We start from the raw sequence: 21897 nt of genomic DNA on the forward strand, positions 1-21897 counted from the left end.
ACAGCTGACGATGCTGTCATTCAGTGTGGCGTGCCGGCCAGGTGATCAGCCCCTGGATGGGACAGGTGAGAGGTAGCCAAGGCCAAGGCCGAGTCCGGTCACTCCCACAGGAGGCTTCTGTCCCCATCCCTGCTCGTGGCCCTGAACCTGTTGTTCTCCCCGGATCCCTGGCGCTGAGTTACCATCCTCTCCCCTTCCTGCGTTCTCCTCCCCAGGGCTTGTGGCTGACAGCGAAGGTTCTGGAGAGAGCGGAGGCTCCCACTGGCAGCCCTGGAGGGACTGGAGTCGGATCCAGGGCAGGAGGGCCAGCTTCGGCTACAGAAATCCCTTGCAACCCTCTCGAGTGCCAAGCCTGTCCCCGCCCTTTGGCCTCCCAGCAAGGCTGTGGAGGTATCAAAACCCTATTTTAGAATCCAGGAAACCAAGGTCAGAGAGGCAGCCGGGCTGCTCAAGAGCACAGCTGCTGGCCTGGAACCCAAGGAGCTCAGATTCCAGGTTCCTTCTCTTTCCCATTCTCCCCTTCTTTCTCTGGGCAAGTGTAGGGAGGTTCGCGTCCAAGACCCACACAGAACACGCAGCATGAGCTCAGGTCCCGAAGGGGCTCAGATTCCAGCCAGAGACCAATATTTCCTTGATTTTAAGATACTTAAAAAATGTATTTATTTGAATGTCAGAGTTAGAGACAGAGAAAGAGAGAAGGATCTTTCATCCATTGGTTCATTCCCTGGATGGCCCTAAAGGCAAGGCTGGGCCAGGCTGAAGCCAGGAGCCAGGAGCTTCCTCCAGGTCTCCCATGTGGGTGCCGGGGCCCAAGACTCAGGCCATCTTCTGCTGCTTTCCCAGGCCATAGCAGAGAGCTGGATGGGAAGTGGAGCAGCCGGGACTCGAAACCCTGCCCATATGGGATGCTTGCATTACGGGCAGTGGCTTTACCTATGTTTAACCATAACACCTGCCACTAGGGACGCTTTCACACATCCTTGCTCAGCTGTAATTGGCTCGGTACCCCTCAGGGCCGCAGCGACTCGGCTCTGGGCCTGGACAGTGGAATGGCTTCGGAGTTCTCTCAGGCGTCACTTTGTGCAGCTGTGCGATGAGAGGAGGGGTCCCTGACCTCCGACCTCGTGTTTCCCGCAGTTATGCAAGGGGAGGCCGCCAGGCTGCTCCGGATGAACCCAGGATGGGAGCCCTGGGCCGCGCGCTCTCTGGCACTCCGTCCACCTCCGCTGACGCCATCCCGGAGATGGTCTTGGCACCTTCCCTGTGGCAGATTCCTCCGCTGAGCAGCGGCCCGAGAGACGCTGGCGCGGGAGGTGGAGACAGCTAGGAGTCCGGGGCCCCAGGACAGACGCTGCGTGGCCATCACTGCCCGGTCCGGAGCCGAGGGGAGCCGCAGGGTCTGCGCTGGCTCTGGCGGCCGTGCGCAAGCTCTCGCCTGCCTCGACCGCAGAGACTCTTTATTCAGGCTGCACATTAGGACCACTTAGGGAGCTTGTAAAAAAATTAAAAGCAGGGCAGGACCCCTCCGCCCCATTTTGATGTAATTGATCCTGGGAGAGACTCAGCCATCAGCGGTTTTCAAAGCTCCCCAGGCAATTGTAACAGCAACCGAAGCCGGAAGTACCTTTGCCTCAGTGGGGGACAAAAAAAAAAAAAAAAACAAACAACAAAAAAAAACACAGATCCCAAGGACACGAGTGCTTGGGAACCTGTGAGCACCCCTTAAATGGGGGAGGTCAAATATTTTTCCTTTGGAGATTTTTTGGCATCCGTGTATTGGTGATTCCATTATGTCTGACTCTGATTGGTCGGACGTGTGTAATTATGGGGAGAATTAAAACAGGTTTAAGAGGGGTGAGTGTGGTGGTGCTGTCCATTGTCGCCACCAGTGAAGCCGGCATGCCACAGCAAAGCGCTGGTTCAAATCCTGGCTGCTCATGTGCCCATCCAGCTCCTTACCAGCGCACCTGGGAAGGCAGTGGAAGATTGCTCAGGCTGGTTTCTGCCATTCAGGTGGAGACTTGAGGCTGTTGCCCTGGTTGTTGGGGCCATTTAGGGGAAAGATCTCTGTCTCTGTCTCTCTCTCATTCCATCTTTCTAACAAACCAATCTTTTTTTTTTTTTTTTCTTTTTGGATAGGCAGAGTGGACAGTGAGAGAGAGACAGAGAGAAAGGTCTTCCTTTTGCCATTGGTTCACCCTCCAATGGCCGCCACGGCAGGTGCTTCTCCTGGTCTCCCATGGGGTGCAGGGCCAAGCACTTGGGCCATCCTCCACTGCACTCCCTGGCCACAGCAGAGAGCTGGCCTGGAAGAGGGGCAACCGGGACAGAATCCGGCGCCCTGACCGGGACTAGAACCTGGTGTGCCGGTGCTGCAGGTGGAGGATTAGCCTAGTGAGCCGCAGCGCCGGCCACAAACCAATCTTTGAAACAGGGAATAGCTAGAAAATTAAACGCTAACTCTGAGACCACGTTTGCTGAGTTCCTTTTCTGTGTGCGGGGCAGCACGTGCTTTACGTAGAACGATGGATGTAATCGTCTGCTGAGAAGGTTCTGCTGTTGTTGCTGTCTCAGCTAGGACGTGAGCAGGCTTAGCTAAACCCATAATGCTGGCAAGTAGCAGAGGCAAGGTGAAAGCCAGGTGCCGAAGCCCGCGTCGGTATCATTTTGGTCTTCTCCCTCCTGAGCTCTGTAGAGGGACGCAAGGGAAGCTCGCTGTGACTCAGAAGCACGCGTTAGCCTAGTGGAGGAAAACCGCGGGGTGATTGTAGGCACGTGAACAGCCTCGGCACGTGTGCAGCCGGGAAGAGCAGGGGAGGGAGGGCGAGGCCAGGCCAGGTGATACGCGGCCTTCAGTGTCAGGCAGAACTCGGATTCCAGCAGAAACTGCAGCGCCCCCTGAGCTGGAGCAGGACAGCAAGAATTAGCTTGCCTTGCCGTGGGAGTGCCTGCGCGCACTACTCAGCTCTGACTCCCGACTCCAGCTTCCGGGAGGCAGTGGTGATGGCTTAAGTCATTGGGTTCCTGCCGTCCCCACGGGACGCCTGCGTTGAATTCCAGGCTTCTGGCTCCAGCTTCTGGCTTTGGGGCTGAACCAGCAGATGGGAGCACTCTGCCTCTCAAACAAACGAAAAGAATGAGCTTGGCTTTAGGGAAGTGGCAGTGTCTGCCGCGGTGTGCTAGTGGGGCAGGAGTCGGCACTGAGAGCCTAATGAGGGTGAGAACTGTGTTCCACCCATTTACACTTTTTCAAGGCTTAACACAGGCCTGGCACACTTGTTACTAAATGTCTCCCGAGAGGCCGGCGTTGTGATACAGCCTGCCTGTGATGCCAACATCCCATGTGGACACCGGTTCACGTCCCAGCCGCTCCACTTCCAATCCAGCTCCCTGCTAATGCGCCTGGGAAAGCAGCAGAGGACTGCCCAAGGGCTTGGGCCCCTGTCACCCATGTGAGAGACCCAGAAGAAGCTCCTGGCTCCTGATTTCGGCCCAGCCCTGGCAGTTCAGGGCGTTTGGGGAGTGAATCAGCAGATAGAAGATCACATGTGCTCTCTCTTCTCTTTGTAACTCTGCCTTTCAAATGAATAAAAAAATGAATCTTTTTACGAATGTTTGCTGAATAAAAGTTGCAGACTGTTCTTTACAGTCACAGCGCGGAGGGGGGTGTGCATTGTGGCTCAGCAGTTGGGATGGAGTCCCACCTCCACTTCCCATCCAGCTTCCTGCTAATGTGCACCCTGGGAGGCAGCAGATGATGGCTCAAGTGCTTGGGACCCTGCCACCCACAGGGGACACACTGATGGAGCTCCTGACTCCTGGCTTCTTCCTGACCCAGCCCTGGTTATTGCAGACATCTGGGGAGTCACCAGAGAATGGGAGCTCTCTTTTTTTCTCCTTTTAAATAAAAATAACTTTAAAAATAATTTTTGAAGTCACTTGGGATTATAGTCTTCTTTCCCAACTCAGGCTGGGTAGAGAGTTGCTGCAGTTCTCCAGAAAAAGATCCTGAGATCTAGGTGGGACAGGAGCAGCCACAGGAATTAAGAAGAAACAAAGCAGGGTCAGTGTGTGGCACAGCAGGTTAAACCACCTGTAACACAGGAATCCCATATGGGCATTGGTTCCAGTCCCAGACGTTCCATTTCTGATCCAGCTCCCTGCTAATGGCCTGGGAAAAGCAGCAGAATATGACCCAAGTGCTTGGGCCCCTGTCCCCCCATGGGAGACCTGAACGAAGCTCATGGCTTTCACCTGCTCCAGTCCTGGCCGTTGCAGACACCTGGAGTCATCTGTCTCCCCGTTTCTCTGTAACTCTTTCAAAATGAATAAATAAATCTTTAAAAAACAAGATTTATTTATTCATTTGAAAGAGTTACACAGATAGAGAAGGAGAGGCAGAGAGCTGGGCCGATCTGAAGCCAGGAGCCAGGAGCTTCTTCCAGGTCTCCCACGCGGGTGCAGGGGCCCAAGACTTGGGCCATCTTCTACTGCTTTCCCAGGCCACAGCAGAGAGCTGGATTGGAAGTGGAGCAGCCGGGACTCGAATCGGCACCCATATGGGATGCCGGTCCTGCAGGTGGCAGCTTTACCCGCAATGCCACACCACTGGCCTCTAAATAAATCTCAAAACAACAACAACAAAAACCAAAGCAACTAACTGGCAAGGCAATACATCATTAAGTACTCAACTTAATGCATACTTCTTGGGAAGTAACTATGTGTACCAGCTCGTTAACTAAGTTGATACACAGTCCCAATTACAGAAGAGCCCTGTGGTTTCCAGAACATCCTGGCCAGAGAAACTTCCAGCAAAGAATTTTCACCTCTGAACAGAATGTTAAAACGAACTGAGTGTTTTTCCAGGGAAGGGAAAGGGAATTCCTGGCACTGGCTAAGGACAATTATCCTGGATAACTGCTTCCCCAAATTCCTATTTCAAGCACTCAAGGCTGGGAGCCAATTTAGAGAGAACATCTTTCAGGAAGCCGCAAGCGGCAGCCTCAGGGATCTCAGGACCTGTACTGGAGCTGGAACCCTTGTCATCCATTTCAGTGGGAGGAGCTCCACTTCTTCCAGGGTAGCAGGGCTAGGGCACCAGGCTGACGACCACTCACATCCAGGTGTTTAGGTGTTTCCCCAAACCACACCATGCCCTGGATAAAATTACTCTCTGATTAAGAGGTTCTCATACTGTAGCTGTTTCAGTTCTGCTCCCCACAAAAGCAGCTCACCAATGAAGTGGGTGAGGTTATGTCAAAGGCAAGTGGAGCAGCCAGTGTTGTGGTGCAGAGTGCTAAGCTGCCGGCTGGAGTCCCGGATGCTCCACCTCTGATCCAGCTCCCTGCTGATGTGCCTGGGAAAGCACTGGAAGACGGCCCAAAGTGCTGGAGCCCCTGCCACCCATGTGAGAGTTCTAAGCTCCTGGCTTCAGTTTGGCCTAGCCTGGGCCATTGCAGCCATTGGGGTACGAACCACAGGATGGAAGGCCTCTTAACTACCCTTCAAGTAAAGTAACAATTTTTTTTAAGGCAAGTGGAAAGGCTTCGAGGCTGTGATTGGACTCTGGAGCAGTGACTGGAGCCTGCACCTCTGACAGCCCATGCCATGTCACGGTTCGGATGTCTTGGCTTTTGGATTAGTGATGAACCCAGGCCCACAGGTGCCTGCCACAGTGCTGTGAAAAGGTGAGCATGCTGAAATACTGACCTCTGGAGATGGGGTGAGGGGGGACTGGCCCGTCTCTTCAGGCCGCGGGCAGTCTTTGCACACCTGCCCGTCTCTCACAGATTTTGTGTGTGTCACCCACAGATGTTTGGAAAGCAATGACCTGTAGCATTGCCTTAAGGATCATCTTATTTCCTAATAATCTCTCCATATAAAATAAAAATTTATGATCCTAACACAGCTGTGGTTCTTAACTTTCTTTGGATCACTATTCCTTGAGAATCTGTTAATGCCAACGCTCTCCCCAGGATATACCACCATTTGCTCAGAGGGTTACGGATCCCAGATTAAACCTGTTTTGGAAGGATTAGCAGATAAACCTGAATTTACCAAATGCAGAGGGGTTCGTCTGCCTCCAGCCTTCTCTACAGCTTTAGGGAACCAGAGAATGGTCAAAGAAATCTCTGGGCACAAGTCCACTAAACTCCCTGTCTCCGGAGGGCACACAGACGCCACCGCCAGCTCCAGGCGGCAGTGCCAGGAAACGCCAGCTCTTGAGGAGGACGTGCTGGCCGCTGGCTCCAGCTCCACTGCCCTGCAGGGCCAGGCGCTGGGAAGCAGGTGCAGGAGCCGCACGTGGCCTCCTTTTGTGTGACTCCCTGCACCACTGCCACCGATCAAGGCAAGCTTGCACCAATGGGGAAAGGGGAAGAAAACGGACTTTAAATCAATTAATTTGAGCAGCATCTTTATTGCAACAAAGAACCTGTAATAAAATGCAACAAAAACTAATGTTTCACTTTACATGATTAAAAGCCATGTAGCTGAAAATGAGAAAACCCATAAACTTACTGAAGTGAGACATGCAATTCTTTTATACAAGTCAATGCTTCAAACAGCAGGCACTTTATGTCTAAAATTAAAGACCCGAAGTCCAATTTTGCTGAATACAACATAAATCTGTATTTGGTTATTTAAAAACAAACATACAAACACTAGTTTTCTTCTCTGGGAGGGAATTTTGAGTGATCCCTAGAGCCCAGCACCCGTGCTCACACAGCTCTGCACGCCAGGCAGGAAGGCGGGGCGGGAAAGGTGGGAGTCAGGGGACGGACCTATTCCTTTGTATCTGCTGGGACTGGAGATTCACCTTGCGGATCTGAGTTTAGATGCGGCTGTGTCTCTTCGGACACCAAACAGCTGTACGGTGGGGTCCCAGGCTTGAACAAGCACCCAGCTCTACACCCCAATCACCTAAGCCCCACTGTACCACAGAAGACACATTTAGTGTAACCATTTTAATTAGCTTCAAATTGTCATATACTAATTAGGAGTACTGCTTCATTAATAAGCATGCCTAGCATTTACTTTAGAATGGAAAAATTAACCATTTTATGTGGTTACCTTTAAAATGCTTTATAGGAATATATTAATAAATACTTCTTTAAAAAGTCACCTTTTCTATATATCATTTCACTCCCGTAAGGCAGGACCTCTTGATGGGGTCCGGTACCAACTGAACACTAACTGACGGCGGCCACAGGGCTATTCCTCCTCTCTCCAGAATGCTGCTTCCTCCTCTAAGAAATGAGCACATTAGATTGTATGTATTAAAAACTTACTACAACTTGAAAAATTTATGTATCGATAATAATGAGAAATCTCGTTAAGAAATATTCCACCTAGAGAAGACAATGTTCCCGAGAGGTGGGCTTTGCCTTCCCTAAGGGATAAAACACGTGAGCATTAAAACCTTTCTCCCATCCTTGTGAAGTAACACGAGCACTGTGGCGTCATCCTCTCGTGTGAGGCTCTGGAGAGGCGCCAGGACGGGCGCGGGTGGAAAAGCCTTCATTCCAAAATGCCGTCTCCAGAGGGGACACACAGTCACTGAGACGCCCGGAGCAGCAGCTCTCCTACTGTCTGAGGTTCTTGTCAGTCAGTCCAGTGTAAGAAAACTCGCTCATTAGTTTCTCAAGCTCTATTCTCTACAGAGTTCCTTCAAGGAGTCCGCAGGTGCTCGCTTTGGAATTACCTGGAAAGCCGGTTAGAAACGCACATTCCCGGTCTCCGCCCAAATCAATGGGATCCCCATTTCTAAGAGTGAGGCTCGAGGCTGTGCACTTCTCCGAGGGAGCGTCTCAGCCGACTCTGAGGCGCTGCTAACCGAGCGCGGCTGCCCGTGTACTCACTCCCCAAGCCTGCAGAAACCTGGTGTCAGGGTTAGCCTCGTGCTTCGTGGCTTTTGCCAAACTGTTACCAGGTTCGTATACTCTGGTCTCCGAGCTGTTACCCACAGTCAGTTTTAGTGACGTTTCCACGGAGCGCTTCAATTGACAATGGTGCTTTCCGCACAGGTCGCAAAAGCAAACTCAGTCCAGCCGTGTTCCTGCAAGTGAAGCCGGTCAGGCGTTCCCGCCCTGCAGCAGCCGAGTGGCAGGTAAGTGCCTGGGAGCTGTAACAGACGCCTTCCTGGTGACGGGAGGACAGACGGAGAGGTGCACAAGGACGACACCTGCAGGTTCGTGACGGGGAAATGAGAGGCCGTTTCGAAGCAAGGGCCTCGTGGGCCAGAGGTTTCAGAGGAGCGGCTGTGTCCGAGCCATCGTACCCCATTTCCATCGACATTACCATATAAGGATGGACCCTTCAAGGCCAACTAGTTCAGACACAAATACGCCCCAAACCAAAAACCACCCTCAATAGTCAGATGTATGTTAAGTTATGAGGGAAAATACTTTCTTGGGGAAGAAAAATGACCCAAATCAATTTAATTTAACATTGAAAAAAATATAAACAGATCTTGATATGGAAAATTATCATAAACACGAAAATCAATACATATACAGACAACAAGGAAAAGTGTGGTATCTATCATACAGTATAAATACACAAACGGCAAAAGCCCGCCCCTTCCCAGGGCCAGAGTCACCAAGTCGCTGTCGCTTCTGGCTCGCCCACCTCTGCCGTCCCCAGCCTACTCACGGAGGGAGGGCACCGTGGACCGGAGAAACCCGCCGCTCCGGAGCGCAGAGCAAGGAAACCACAGCTGCTCTTGACATGGTGGGAGGCGCTGGCAGCAGCTTTCCTGACTCCGCAGTGTGTGAACCAGGCTGAAACTCGGGGATGCCTTTCCTGCCCGTCTCCCACAGGCCCCCAAGCCCCTCCGAGGGCAGATGTCAGCCAGCGCCGGAAAGCCCTCGTGCTAGAGCTGCAGCAGGCAAATGCCCGCCTGCCTCAGCCAGCCCGGAAGACAGCCTCCAGGCCTCCAGGCCTCCGGGCCTCCGGGCCTCCGGGCCCCCAGCACGGAGAGACAGCACGCTTGCCAGGGAGTAGTTTCTGGTGAAGAGGTTCTCTGCAAACCCCTTAATTTCAGGTTCACCAAATCTAAATTATGTTCAAATAATTTAAGAAGGATAAAGTCTGAATGGGTAAGTTTTCTAAAATTAAGAGGAAAAATAACGAAAAATCAGGATTATTAAAGTCAGCCTAAGAAACGTTTCCTCCCCTGAAGAGTAGTAGTCTGTATCTGGGTTGGCAGGAGAGTGATCCTTAATTCTGAAGTCCTTACCACTCTAGGAGTCTACGTTTCATTTCCCAGCCTCCCCACACATATTCCTGTTAACATGACTTCTGCTTCACTCCTGAGCAGACCCTGGCCTCTCCGGTCACTCCCCAGCCCTGGTCTCCCCCCTTACTGTGATTCCCTTCCACCTCCCTACATCTCTGAGGCATTTTAATAAGAAAATACCAAATGGGATCTGGCACCACTACATTTTCTGAATACAGTGAATGTGTACTTTTTTCTTTTCATAGAGGGGAAAAAAAAACTTGCCTGCAAACATTTTAGCTCTAATCATTTGATTAAAAATGTTTTTTGCTTGTAATTATCAGTATCATAAGACTAATTAAATCCATGCTACATTTACAGTTACTTGCTTTTATGTGAAAGGAAAAACTCACTCTGTCATTTCAAAGCGAACTGAGAAACTGAGAATTATTTATACCAGATAGAGTTTAAATTGGCTAAAAACTGGTCAGAGCCAAAACAAGTGTCTTTAGGAGGCCACTAAGTTATCCTTGAAAAATCATTAATGACTGGTCAAGTCATAGGTTTAATAGTGATTAGTTCATACCATGCTGGATACACCCCAAGCAATGAAGCATAAGCTATTCAGTTACATTTAAGTGCTATCGAATCTGTAACTAGTCAGATACTCTGGAACTGAATCAAACCAATCACTAATATCATCATATTTTAACAAACTCATACTGTAAAAATACACTAATTAAGTCCGTGACATTTATAATGCTATTGAAAGTGAAATCAGGGTGGTATGGATACGTGGTGCTAATGTCTTCTTTCTTTCAGTAATTCGCATGGTATTGCTGGGTCCCTTAGCAATCTACGCATCATTTCACTGTGTGTGTGTATGGTTAAGGTATTAGATTGTTATCCACAAGCTGTAGACGCCTGCATGGCACCAAATTTACTTCCAGAAGTAGATGTTATGTGGCAGATACCAAAATGTGATGATCAATTCTGGGTTCTCTATTGATCAGACCTCCTCATTTGGTTCAACAGGCGGCGTCCGCCAGAGTTCCACACAGGGCAAAGCTATATCACTTTCAGCGCAGCGATGCGTGACCCGAGGTTCTCCTGAAGGTAGTGCAAAAGATGCAGTTCGTAATGCTCTCCGGATTCAGGGACTCTGATGCTGTGTCTCTCCTGAGGATAGATCTTACAGCAAAAACAAACGTGAAAGACAAAGAATTTAACAATACATCTCCTTTCAAAGCTTCCCAGAGATTTTTAACAGGATTAATAAGAGGGAGCAGAGCCTCTCCAAAGCACTACATAACTCGTCGTAACTAAAGCCTCTCTCTGATTCCCTATATGCCCATTAAGCCTGATGGATTTATCTGGACACCAATGGTTCATTCATCAAGTGCGGTCTGTGCACTTTAAGGGGCCCTCAGAAACCTATTACAATAGAAAACTATTTTCAGAACACCATTATGACATTATTTGCTTTGATTCACATTGTGTCATTCACTTTATTGACTGTGTTGCACCCGTGATGCAAAAGCAATGGTGGTAAAACCGCCGGTGCCCTAGTAAGAATCATGGCAGTAATATGAAGTTGTATCAGAAGTCACAGCTTCTTCAGCACTACTCATTGCAGTAAAAAAGAAAGATACTAGTTTCACTTAAATAATGATAAAAATCAGAACTTCATTAAATTCAACTCTTGAGTAGAAGTCTTAGCTGGTTGGTCACTTCAAGGATCACACTGACATATCTGTTGTCAATGATAAAATTTGGACTTCTGGGCTGGTGCTGTGGCATAGCTGGTTAAGCCGCCGCCTGCAGCACCAGCATCCCACATGGACACCAGTTCGAGTCCCAGCTGCTCCACCTCCAATCCAGCTCTCTGCTATGGCCTGGCAAAGTAGCAGAAGAGAGCCCAAAGTCCTTGTGCCCCTGCACCTGTAGGAAGAAGCTCCTGGCTTCAGACTGGCCCAGATCTGGCTGTTGTGGCCATTTGGGGGAGCAAACCAGCAGACTTCTCTCTCTTTCTCTGCCACTGCCTCTCTGTAACTCTGCCTTTCAAGTAAGTAAGTAAGTAGATAGATAGATAGTCTGGCGCCGCGGCTCACTTGGCTAATCCTCCGCCTGCGGCGCCGGCACACCGGGTTCTAGTCCCAGTTGGGGCGCCGGGTTCTGTCCTGGTTGCTCCTCTTCCAGGCCAGCTCTCTGCTGTGGCCCGGGAGTGCAGTGGAGGATGGCCCAAGTGCTTGGGCTCTGCACTTGCATGGGAGACCAAGAGGAAGCACCTTGCTCCTGGCTTCGGATCAGCGCAGCATGCCAGCCGCAGTGTGCCGGCCGTAGTGGCCATTTGGGGGGTGAACTAACGGAAAAGGAAGACCTTTCTCTCTGTTTCTCTGTCTAACTCTGCCTGTCCAAAAAAAAAAAAAAAAAAAAAAAAAAAAAAAAAAAAAGGCTGGCGCCCGGGCTCACTAGGCTAATCCTCCGCCTTGCGGCGCCGGCACACCAGGTTCTAGTCCCGGTCGGGGCGCCGGATTCTGTCCCAGTTGCCCCTCTTCCAGGCCAGCTCTCTGCTGTGGCCCGGGAGTACAGTGGAGGATGACCCAAGTCCTTGGGCCCTGCACCCCATGGGAGACCAGGAGAAGTACCTGGCTCCTGCCATCGGATCAGTGTGGTGCACTGGCCGCGGCGGCCATTGGAGGGTGAACCAACGGCAAAGGAAGACCTTTCTCCCTGTCTCTCTCTCACTGTCCACTCTGCCTGTCAAAAAAAAAACAAATAAATAAATAAAATTTTAAAAAAAATAGCAGCAGGAAGTCTTTAAAAAAAAAAGAGAGAGAGAGAAAAAAATCCTAAAAAAACCTTGAATTTCTGAGTGAAAAATCACAATTTTGGAAAACTTGCATTTACCACTATTAGCTCTTGAATTTCTCAATACCTGGATACTTTTTTGATGAGACCAGCAGTAATGATACTGTACATATTTAACAATTATTTTATAATGAAAGGCTAGCCTAACAGTGAACCAGTATTTTTCACATGACTAATGACGCCTCAAGTAAGACACTCAATAGATTTTTACGTGACACAGTAGAAAAAATTTATACTGCGGTCTTCAAAAAGTTCAGAGAAAGTGTGTAACCTCTTTCAACCCCACTTGCCTTGAGCTTTTTGAAGCACCCTCATAGATATGCCTTCTAATTCCACTCTAAAACAAGGCTTTAAGAAACTACCACTTGGGGCCAGCACTGTGGCATAGGGGTTAAGCCGCCATCTGCAGTGCCATTATCCCATATGGCACCAGTTCAAGTCCCAGCTGCTCACTTCTGATCCAGCTCTCTGCTAATGTGCTTTGGAAAGCAGTGGAAGAAAGCTCAAGACCTTGGGCCCCTGCACCTATGTGCAAGACCTGGATGAAGCTCCTGGCTCCTGGCTTCCACCTGGCCCAGTGCTGGCCATCGCAGTCATTGGGGAGTGATAAATCACCAGATGGAAGATGACTCTCTGTGTCTCTCCCTCTCTGTAATTCTTTCAAATAAATAAATAAATAAATAAATATTTTTAAAAATACCACTTGTCCAAATTTATAGTATCAAAAAAGAATACCCATAGTTATCCAAAAAAGCTAAAATACTCCTTCCTTAATTTAATTTCTTAATTAAGTCTTCAATTGTGAAGTTGAATTTTTCTTCATATACTTTAGTCAAAATAACCTATCACAATATATTAACTGTAGAAGGAAATAGAAGAAGGAGATAGAAGTGTCTTCTTTATTAAGTCAGACATAATCCTTTTTTATAAAGAAATTTATAAAAAATATAAATTACTGATTTTTTTGTTCTGGAACACACACACACACACACACACACACAGTTTTTATTTAAGAGGCAGAGAGGGGCTGGTGCTGTGGTGGAACGGGAAAAGCCGCTATCTGCAGTGCCAGCATCCATATGAGCACTGGTTCAAGTCCTGGTTGCTCCACTTCCAATCCAGCTCCCTGCTGATGGCCTGGGAAAGCAGCAGAAGATGGCCCAAGTGTTTGGGCCCCTGTACCCATGTGGGAGATCTGGAAGAAGCTCCTGGCTCCTGGTTTCAGACTGGATAGAAGATCTCTGTCTCCCCCGCACTGCCCCCGTAACTCTGCCTTTCAAATAAATAAATAAATCTTAAAAAGGGGGGGGGGGGGGCAGAGAAAGAGAGACACTGGTTCACTTTTGAAATGCCTACAACAGCCAGCACTGGGCCTGGCTGAAGCCAGGAGCTAGGAACTCAGTTCAGTTCTCCTACATGGGTGGCAGGGATGCAACTACTTGAGCCCTCACCTGCTGCCTCCTAGGGTGCATATCAGCAGGCAGCTGGCGTTGGGAGCAGAGTTGGGACTCAAACCCAGGCCCTGTGATGTGGGATATGGGTGTCAAACATCTGCCCTTACAGTACACTTTTTTCCCAATAAAAGTGTGACTTGTGGGTTAACAAGATAATAGTTTATTATTATTTTTAAATAAGCAAGTATAAGATTTTTCTTAGTTTTAATATCTTACGTGCTAAATACTGATGGACATAATATAAACAAAGCTTTTTGCTACAGAAAGGAGTCTTGAGACTAAAAAGTTAAAAATCATCGCTATAGACAAATGTCTAATAGTTTGGGGGCTGGCGCCGTGGCTCACTAGGTTAATCCTCTGCCTGTGGCGCCGGCATCCCATATGGGCGCCAGTTCTAGTCCCAGCTGCTCCTCTTCCAGCCCAGCTCTCTGCTGTGGCCCAGGAAGGAAGTGGAGGATGGCCCAAGTGCTTGGGCACCTGCACCCTCATGGGAGACCAGGAGAAGCACCCGGCTCCTGGCTTCGGATCGGCATAGCTCCGGCCGTGGGGGTCGTTTGGGGGGGTAAATCAATGGAAGGAACACCTTCTCTCTATCTCTCTCTCACTGCCTAACTCTATCTGTCAAATAAAAAAAAAAAGTTTGATCACATAAATGTTGACTCAAATATAAAATAAGAAACATTATATTTTTCATTCTTTTTTTTTTTTTTTTTTTTTTTTTTGACAGGCAGAGTGGACAGTGAGAGAGAGACAGAGAGAAAGGTCTTCCTTTGCTGTTGGTTCACCCTCCAATGGCTGCCATGGCTGGCGCACTGTGGCCGGCACACTGCACTGGTCAGAAGGCAGGAGCCAGATGTTTCTCCTGGTCTCCCATGCGGGTGCAAGGCCCAAGCACTTGGGCCATCCTCCACTGCACTCCCGGGCCACAGCAGAGAGCTGGCCTGGAAGATGGGCAACCGGGACAGAATCTGGCGCCCCGACCGGGACTAGAACCCGGTGTGCCGGTGCCGCAGGCGGAGGATTAGCCTATTGAGCCACGGCGCCGGCCTATATTTTTCATTCTTTTTAAGCACATAACCTTTAAAGGAGCAGAAAAGAAGGAATAATTTTTTAAAACCTTTTTCTGAGTAATGGAGCAACAGAGGACAACTTGCTAGTTTCTGCTCCAATGACAATATAAAATAAGAGCAAATGAAAAATTAAAATGAATTAAAATTGGTTCCTAAAAATTCTTTTTTAAAAAATTAGACTTATTTTATTTATTTGAAAGGCAGAGTTACAGAGACAGAGAGGGGGAGAGAGAGAAAGAGAGAGAGAGAGATCTTCCATCCACTGGTTCACTCCCCAAACAGACGCAAGGACAGAGACTGGACCAGGCCGAAGTCAGGAGGAGTAGGGAGGCTTTCCTGGGCCATTGGCAGGGAACTGGATCCGAAGAGGAGCAGCCCGAAGTTGAACCGGTACCCACAGGCGATGCTGGCACTGCAGGCAGAGGCTTAACCTGCTGCACCACAGTGTCGGCCCCTAAAAACTCATTTACAAGAATGAAATCAAGTGGCATTTCCTTATCCTTCAAAGGGGAGAAGAAAAAACAAAGGGGAGTGAATAGACTTCCAGGTCATCCCTCCTGTGCTTATAAACTGAAAGCGGATACATACATACACGTCATGCAAACTGACAGGACAGCTTTTCAGCCTGACTTCAACAGAATCCTAACTTTTATCTAACTACAGGCACTGTGAGCTGTACCTATTAGTTTAGTTCTCTTGAACAGAAGACACATGGACCTGAAAATTCAGACTTACCCCATAGTTTATTACAGATTTCAAAGAAATCAATCACTAATCACTAATGCACTTCATCAGAATGCAGAATAACTCACCTGTAAATCATATGGCTTTCCTGCCCTCACTAAAAAGCTCAGTAATATACTGGTGTGTGCAAAATGGACATTCTCATCCAAGAATCCATGTAGAAGCAGTAAACGATTTGGTCTGGAGAAATGGAAATATTAGAGGATTAGACAAAATAGTAGAATTTGAGGAACTTAAAATAAAATGCACTTAAAACCTTTAAAATAATACTTAGCTAGAATAATTTCTTTATATTCTAACACCAGAATAAAGATCCAATACTTTTAATAGTAAATTTTTAATATATTAACCAGACTGCCACATGTATTAAGATTTAAAAAGATCATAAATTCAATTTCTTATTAAAACATTAGAACATATCAACAATTACAGCATGTCCCTAGAAAAACTATTTATAAAATGCACTCATACTTAAGCACAGAATTTTTCTGCCTTGAAACAGTTGTATATTTAACTTCTCTCAACATAAGCTATAGCTTCAAATATGGCTTGTGAAAAAAAACAAATCACAGTGCATGAACTGGCCTATAATTCAGCTTTGAGAACCAGCCATACTCTTTTTTATAAAATATTAATTTTGTTCTTTCAGTATTTGAAGTTTTCATTATTATTTAAAAGATAAGATTTAAAAATACAATTTAAGTTTTATAATCTTAATTTTAAAGCTTGAACTTACTCAGAGGGGAACTTTTCTGCTTGCATGGCCACAGATCCTAAGTAATAGCCCTGTTCATTCTGGTCAGGGTGACCCATGTAACGTTCCGTGTATCCCGTATCATAGAAGATCCACAGAGTGACCGGGGCCCCAGCAATTGCAACCTGCACAAGACAGCACTGCCGGTCAGCTGGGTTCCAGAAAAGGCTGGTTAGCACCGAGGACTTACAAGTGCAAATTTACAGGCTAAAATTATCCTTAGGCTTTAACCCTGCTAGGGAGGCATACATGGTCCTTCCCAGGCAACTTTGAAAATCCAAGAGGAGCGCCAAGGTCAAGAATTTGATACTTTTTGAGTCAGTAAGTTTCACATTCCACAGGCAGGCTGCATACCAAACCCTTAACCTGGGCTAGCTGAAATACAAATGTGGGGCTCTTTGTTGAAGGAGGAGCCAGCACTAGAGCCTGGCTGGGGAAACAAAGTGTGCGAACTCCTGGCTTTAAGCAGGACGAGCAGTCACCTTTTTGTTCTGTTAGCCTCTGCTGCCAGTTCAGAATTTAAAACAGTTAAGGAAATAAATGCATGTTCTAAAAATTTGCTTCATGTTAATAATATAACACAGTTTATAGTCAATTATTCTAATTATGGGGCTGGCGATGTGGTGCAGCAGGTTAAAGCCCTGGCCTGCAGCGCCAGCATTCCATATGGACTCTGGTTCAAGTCCTGGCTGCTCCACTTCTGATCCAGCTCTCTGCTATGGCCTGGGAAAGCAGTAGAAGATGGCCCAAGTTCTTAGGCCCCTGCACCCACATGGGAGGCCCAGAAGAAGCTCCTGGCTCTTGGCTTCAGATCAGCTCAGCTCTGGCCATTGTGGTCATTTGGGGAGTGAACCGGCAGATGGAAGACCTCTCTCACACTCTCTCTGGCTCCACCTCTCTCTGTAACTCTTTCAAAAAAATAAAATAAACATTAAAAAAAAAAAAAAGAGTAGGTATTGAAGGAAGCAATATAGGTAGAATTGTGTTTAAAAATGAATAAATAAATAAATAAATATTCCAATTACTTTCTCAACAGCTACAAGCCTGAGAAAATTATGGCAGTTTTCAGAGTTTGTTTGTAGTTACTATAAAGAACAAAAAACTTATCGTTTTTATTTTTAAAAATAAGGGTCAGGTGTTCAGGGCAGCAGTTAAGCCGCCATTTGGGATGCCCGTAACCCATATCAGAGTGCTTGGGCTGCAGCCCTGGCTTCACTCCCAATCCAGCTTCCTGCTAATGTACTCCTTGGGAGGCAGCAGGTGATGGCTCAAGTAGTTGAGTCCCTGCCACCCATGTGGAGACCCGGATTGAGTTCCTGGCTCCTGGCTTTGGTCTGCCCAGCCCCAGCTGTTGTGCGCATTTGGGGAGTAAACCAGCAGACAGGAGATGTCTGTCTGCCTTTAAAATAAACACATAAATAAAAATTATTTTTCACTGTAAAACAGAATCATACCATTGAAAGTAAACAAGGAAAAACTACTTATTATTCACAATCCCTATTCCCTTAACAACTGTTATCATCTTCATGTATTTTCTTCTGGCATATTTTCCTAAGATTTTTTTTCTACAGAATTGTGTGTATCTATGCATTCAACACAGACTTACTGAAGGTCTACTGTGCGCCATGCATTTTGCTTGGCTGCTGAGGATACAGTGGCATCAGGACAAACAGGCCCCCGCCCTCAGAGCTCACAGCCCATCAACTAACCAAATAATTACAATCTAAAATGTGTAAATAACCATTAACTGGTTATCATGTTGACAAGTATTTAAAATACGTAAACAGGACGGCATTGTGTGGCTGCTGCCTGCAACAGCCACATCCCATGTAGGTGCCAGTTTGTGTCCTGGTTGCTCCACTTCTAATCTAACTCCCTGCTAAAAGCAGCAGAAGATGGTCCAAGTGCCTGGGTCCTTGCCACCCACATGAGAGACCCAGAGGAAGCTCCTGGCTCCTGCCTTTGGCTTGGTACAGCCCCAGTACCAGCTGTTGTGGCCCTTTGGAGAGTGAATCAGTGGATGGACGATTCTGTTTCTCCTTCTCTCACTCTGTAATTCTTTCAAATAAATAAATCTTTAAAAAATAAATGAAATAAACAAAATGTATGTATTTAGAAAGCACTTGAGAAATATACATATTTCACATGGCTATTACACACATATACCCTAACATTCCATTATATTGCCAACTCTGTAAAACCTCCAGAAAATGGGCATTTTTGACATTCTCAATTTACAGAAAATCCTAGCCTTATTGCAAAAAAGAGTAGAACGCGGCCGGCGCCGTGGCTCACTAGGCTAATCCTCCACCTAGCGGCGCCGGCACACCGGGTTCTAGTCCCGGTCGGGGCGCCGGATTCTGTCCCGGTTGCCCCTCTTCCAGGCCAGCTCTCTGCTGTGGCCCGGGAGTGCAGTGGAGGATGGCCCAGGTACTTGGGCCCTGCACCCCATGGGAGACCAGGAGAAGTACCTGGCTCCTGCCATCAGATCAGCGCGGTGTGCCGGCCACGGCGGCCATTGGAGGGTGAACCAACGGCAAAGGAAGACCTTTCTCTCTCTCTCACTATCCACTCTGCCTGTCAAAAAAAAAAAAAAAAAAAAAAAAAAAAAAGAGTAGAACGGGAAGTCACGTACCCTGAAGATATCCGACCTCTGCATTAACGCCATCAGGGAGAGGTAGCCTCCATAGGACCAGCCGTGGATGCCTACACGATCTAAGTCAATGAAATCATATCGAGAAGCTAAATACTGGAGTCCTTCCACCTGATCATCAATTTCTATTTGACCCTGTTGAGAAAGGGACAGTATTTCACCGATTCTGATGAATAAAAGCCTTACTATAAGAGCACTTTTAAAGTTGATAAATGTTTTCATTAAACATATCTGTGTTTTTACCTCCCCCACCCAACTTTAAAAAATTTATGTAGCTAGCTTATCCTAGCTTTTAACTACCTTTTAGTCATAAAGCTGTTTCCTCTTACTACCCAAACTATCCCTTGCTTTTGGGGTACTCCCATTTCCATTTGTTCTGTTGTCTGCTAAGAGGTCAGCATCTTCCTTGTAACAAGCCTTTCTATACTCAAAGTCAAAAAATTAGCCCCCTTAAGAGATGCATTAATCTTACTTCTCCTTTTTAATGCTTAGTGCAGTGAAGCGGAGGCCCTGTCTTCCTATTTCCCGCCACACTACCTCTACAAACTGAATGCACTACTCTTCAAAGCCCTGCTGAGTCCTGAATCCTGCCACTAACACCCTGCTATAGTACTTGGCCTGCCAGTGCACACAGTCTCACTTCACTGAGCCAAAAACAAAAACAAAATCAAAAAACTTACATGAGAATACAACATAAGGTCAAAGAACTGGCTGTGGGAGAAAATCCCCATCTCTCACTCAGCATGTCCAACACACTGGCAAACACAGTAACTGCCTTACTGTGCAAAAGGAACATCGGGTTCTCATCATTTCCCAAAGCAGCGGAAAGGACATGGGGCATCTCTAAAAGGTAGCATTTAAAGCTTCCTGTAGAGAGAAAGAGGCTTGTCACAAGGAAGGCACTAAAAGTTGGCTTCCCTCTTCACAGAGGACAGAACAAATCTCAATTATTCCTCTACAGCGTACAGGGTAGGGAACACTCAACAGTGCTGTCTCTGGCTAAGGCAGAAAGAGGGTATTTCTGTGTTACAGGGGGCCCTCTCTCAGCTCCCTGAGGATACACACAGGTGCACCAGAGCTAGTCTGGTAAACACCGAGTTGTGTCTTCCCTCCCACCCCCAAGCTCTAACACTCTCTTTCTCTCTTTTGTTCACTTGCTCTCTCTCTCCCCCACTCATTGCTCCTTCTCCCAATTCTCTCTTTGGGGTTTAACAGCAAGCAATGCACCAGAAAATGTCAATGTCTTTAAAAGAAAAGTGCTTTTATGCTCACACACCATTTTATATTTAAAGGCGCCTTCAAACTTCAGCCCTCGGTGACAGGACCCCCTGTTGTCTATCACCACAACCACGTAGCCCAGAGAGGCGAGGGTGTTCAGGCGGAAATACTTGACTCCTTTAAATCGGTTATTTACCAACTGCACCTGAGGAAAAAACACAGTGCTGGTGAAATTTACTACAAGGTGGCATACCAAAGCACAAGAGACAGGCTGCTGCAAAAAAGCTTACATTTTTAATATGATTTCGTTGGTGACTTGTTTTTAAATTAAGTCTGTCCATGTTTGTGTGGTCTCTTGTTAACTTCCCACTCACAGTTCAGGGCAATTACTAAATCACTACAGACTAAGGCAACTCTTATTTATTTATTTGACAGAGTTAAGACAGTGAGAGAGAGAGAAAAAGAAAGGTCTTCCTTCTGTTGGTTCACCCCCCAAATGGCCGCAATGGCCAGAGCTGCGCTGATCCGAAGCCAGGAGCAAGGTGCTTCCTCCTGGTCTCCCATGCGGGTGCAGGGCCCAAGCACCTGGGCCATCCGCCACAGCCCTCCAGGGCCACAGCAGAGAGCTGGACTGGAAGAGGGGAAGCCGGGCCTAGAACCGCAGGCAGAGGATTAGCCTAGTGAGCCATGGTGCCGGATCCCAGAAAATTCTAACTTTGACATTAATTACACGCACAAGAAGAGAATTAATCTACCTCATAGAAAAAGTTGTTCAACTGATGATTTCAACCTCAAAGAACTATCATTCAAATGACAGTGACAGGATAAATAAGGTCATCTTCCCTCCCAATTTGTTTCTTCTGGGGTTGTCTCTGACCAGTCCAGCTCTTTTTTCCTAGTAGACATCAGCATGAAAAGCAGAATAATCTTTAAATCACTTTGTTATTCCAGAGACTGCACTTCCAGATGCCTGAGAAAAATGGATTTCAGTGCCATAGCAGAAACAGAACACCTTGTGCAAAGAGGACTTTATGGTCATGTGCTTCATCATGACATTGCAATGACAAGGAAGCAAACATGACAGTGGGCCCACGATATTATAACAGAACAGAAGAATTCCTGTTACCCAGTGACAATGTCACATGGTAGTGTAATACAAGACCCCCATGTCTGTGGTGACACTGGAGGGAAAAACCTATACTGAGCTGCCAGTCACAACAAAGTATAGATACACAGTTATGTACAGTCTGTAACACCTGAAAATGACAATAAAAATCACGTTACTGGTTATGAATCTATTATACCAAACTTTTTATCACTATTTTTAAGACTTTTATTTGTCTGCTTTAGTTTACTGTAAAGGTGACACAGAGAGATTGTCCATGTCCTGGTTTACTCCCCAAAAGCCCACAATAGCCAGGCTGAAGTCTGTAACTCCATCCTGGTCTCCCATGTGGGTAGCAGGGACCCAAATTCTTGAGCCATCACCTGCTGTTGCCCAGGCAGTGTGTTAGGAAGCTAGATCAAAAGCGGAATGGAGGACACAAATGTAGGCACTCTAACAGCTGCTGCACCACAACACCGGCCCTTGTAATCATTAAAGGGTACTGCTACTTACACATTACTCTAAAACTGTGCTGTGGGGCCGGCGCCGTGGCTCACTTGGCTAATCCTCCGCCCGTGGCGCCGGCATCCCATGTGGGCACCGGGTTCTAGTCCTGGCTGCTCCTCTTCCAGTCCAGCTCTCTGCTGTGGCCCAGGAGGGCAGTGGAGGATGTCTCAAGTGCTTGGGCACCTGCACCCATGTGGGAGACCAGGAGGAAGCACCTGGCTCCTGGCTTCGGATGGGCATAGCTCCAGCCATAGAGGCCATTTGGGGGGTGAACCAATGGAAGGAAGACCTTTCTCTCTGTCTC

At 47.4% G+C, this 21897-nt stretch overlaps 1 protein-coding gene across 4 annotated transcripts in view; it reads right to left on the bottom strand.

Moving 5' to 3' along the window:
- Positions 1-6398: 6398 nt before the first annotated feature.
- The window catches only part of DPP8 (dipeptidyl peptidase 8), a 71537-nt gene continuing 56038 nt past the window's right edge, over positions 6399-21897 (bottom strand). For 3 of the 4 annotated variants that reach the window (XM_008268879.4, XM_070054386.1, XM_002717966.5), the window contains 5 exons: positions 20040-20186; positions 18746-18898; positions 16093-16235; positions 15425-15536; positions 6399-10408 (listed from right to left, as the gene is read on the bottom strand). In XM_008268879.4, the coding sequence (XP_008267101.1) occupies positions 10286-10408; positions 15425-15536; positions 16093-16235; positions 18746-18898; positions 20040-20186 (678 nt within the window). In that variant the 3' untranslated portion in view covers positions 6399-10285. Of the gene's footprint in view, positions 10409-15424; positions 15537-16092; positions 16236-18745; positions 18899-19473; positions 19631-20039; positions 20187-21897 lie in introns of those variants that run through there. The other variant, XM_008268881.4, reaches the window with a different exon arrangement.

Source organism: Oryctolagus cuniculus, chromosome 12 (assembly GCF_964237555.1).
Source record: "Oryctolagus cuniculus chromosome 12, mOryCun1.1, whole genome shotgun sequence".
Lineage (NCBI taxonomy): Eukaryota > Metazoa > Chordata > Mammalia > Lagomorpha > Leporidae > Oryctolagus > Oryctolagus cuniculus.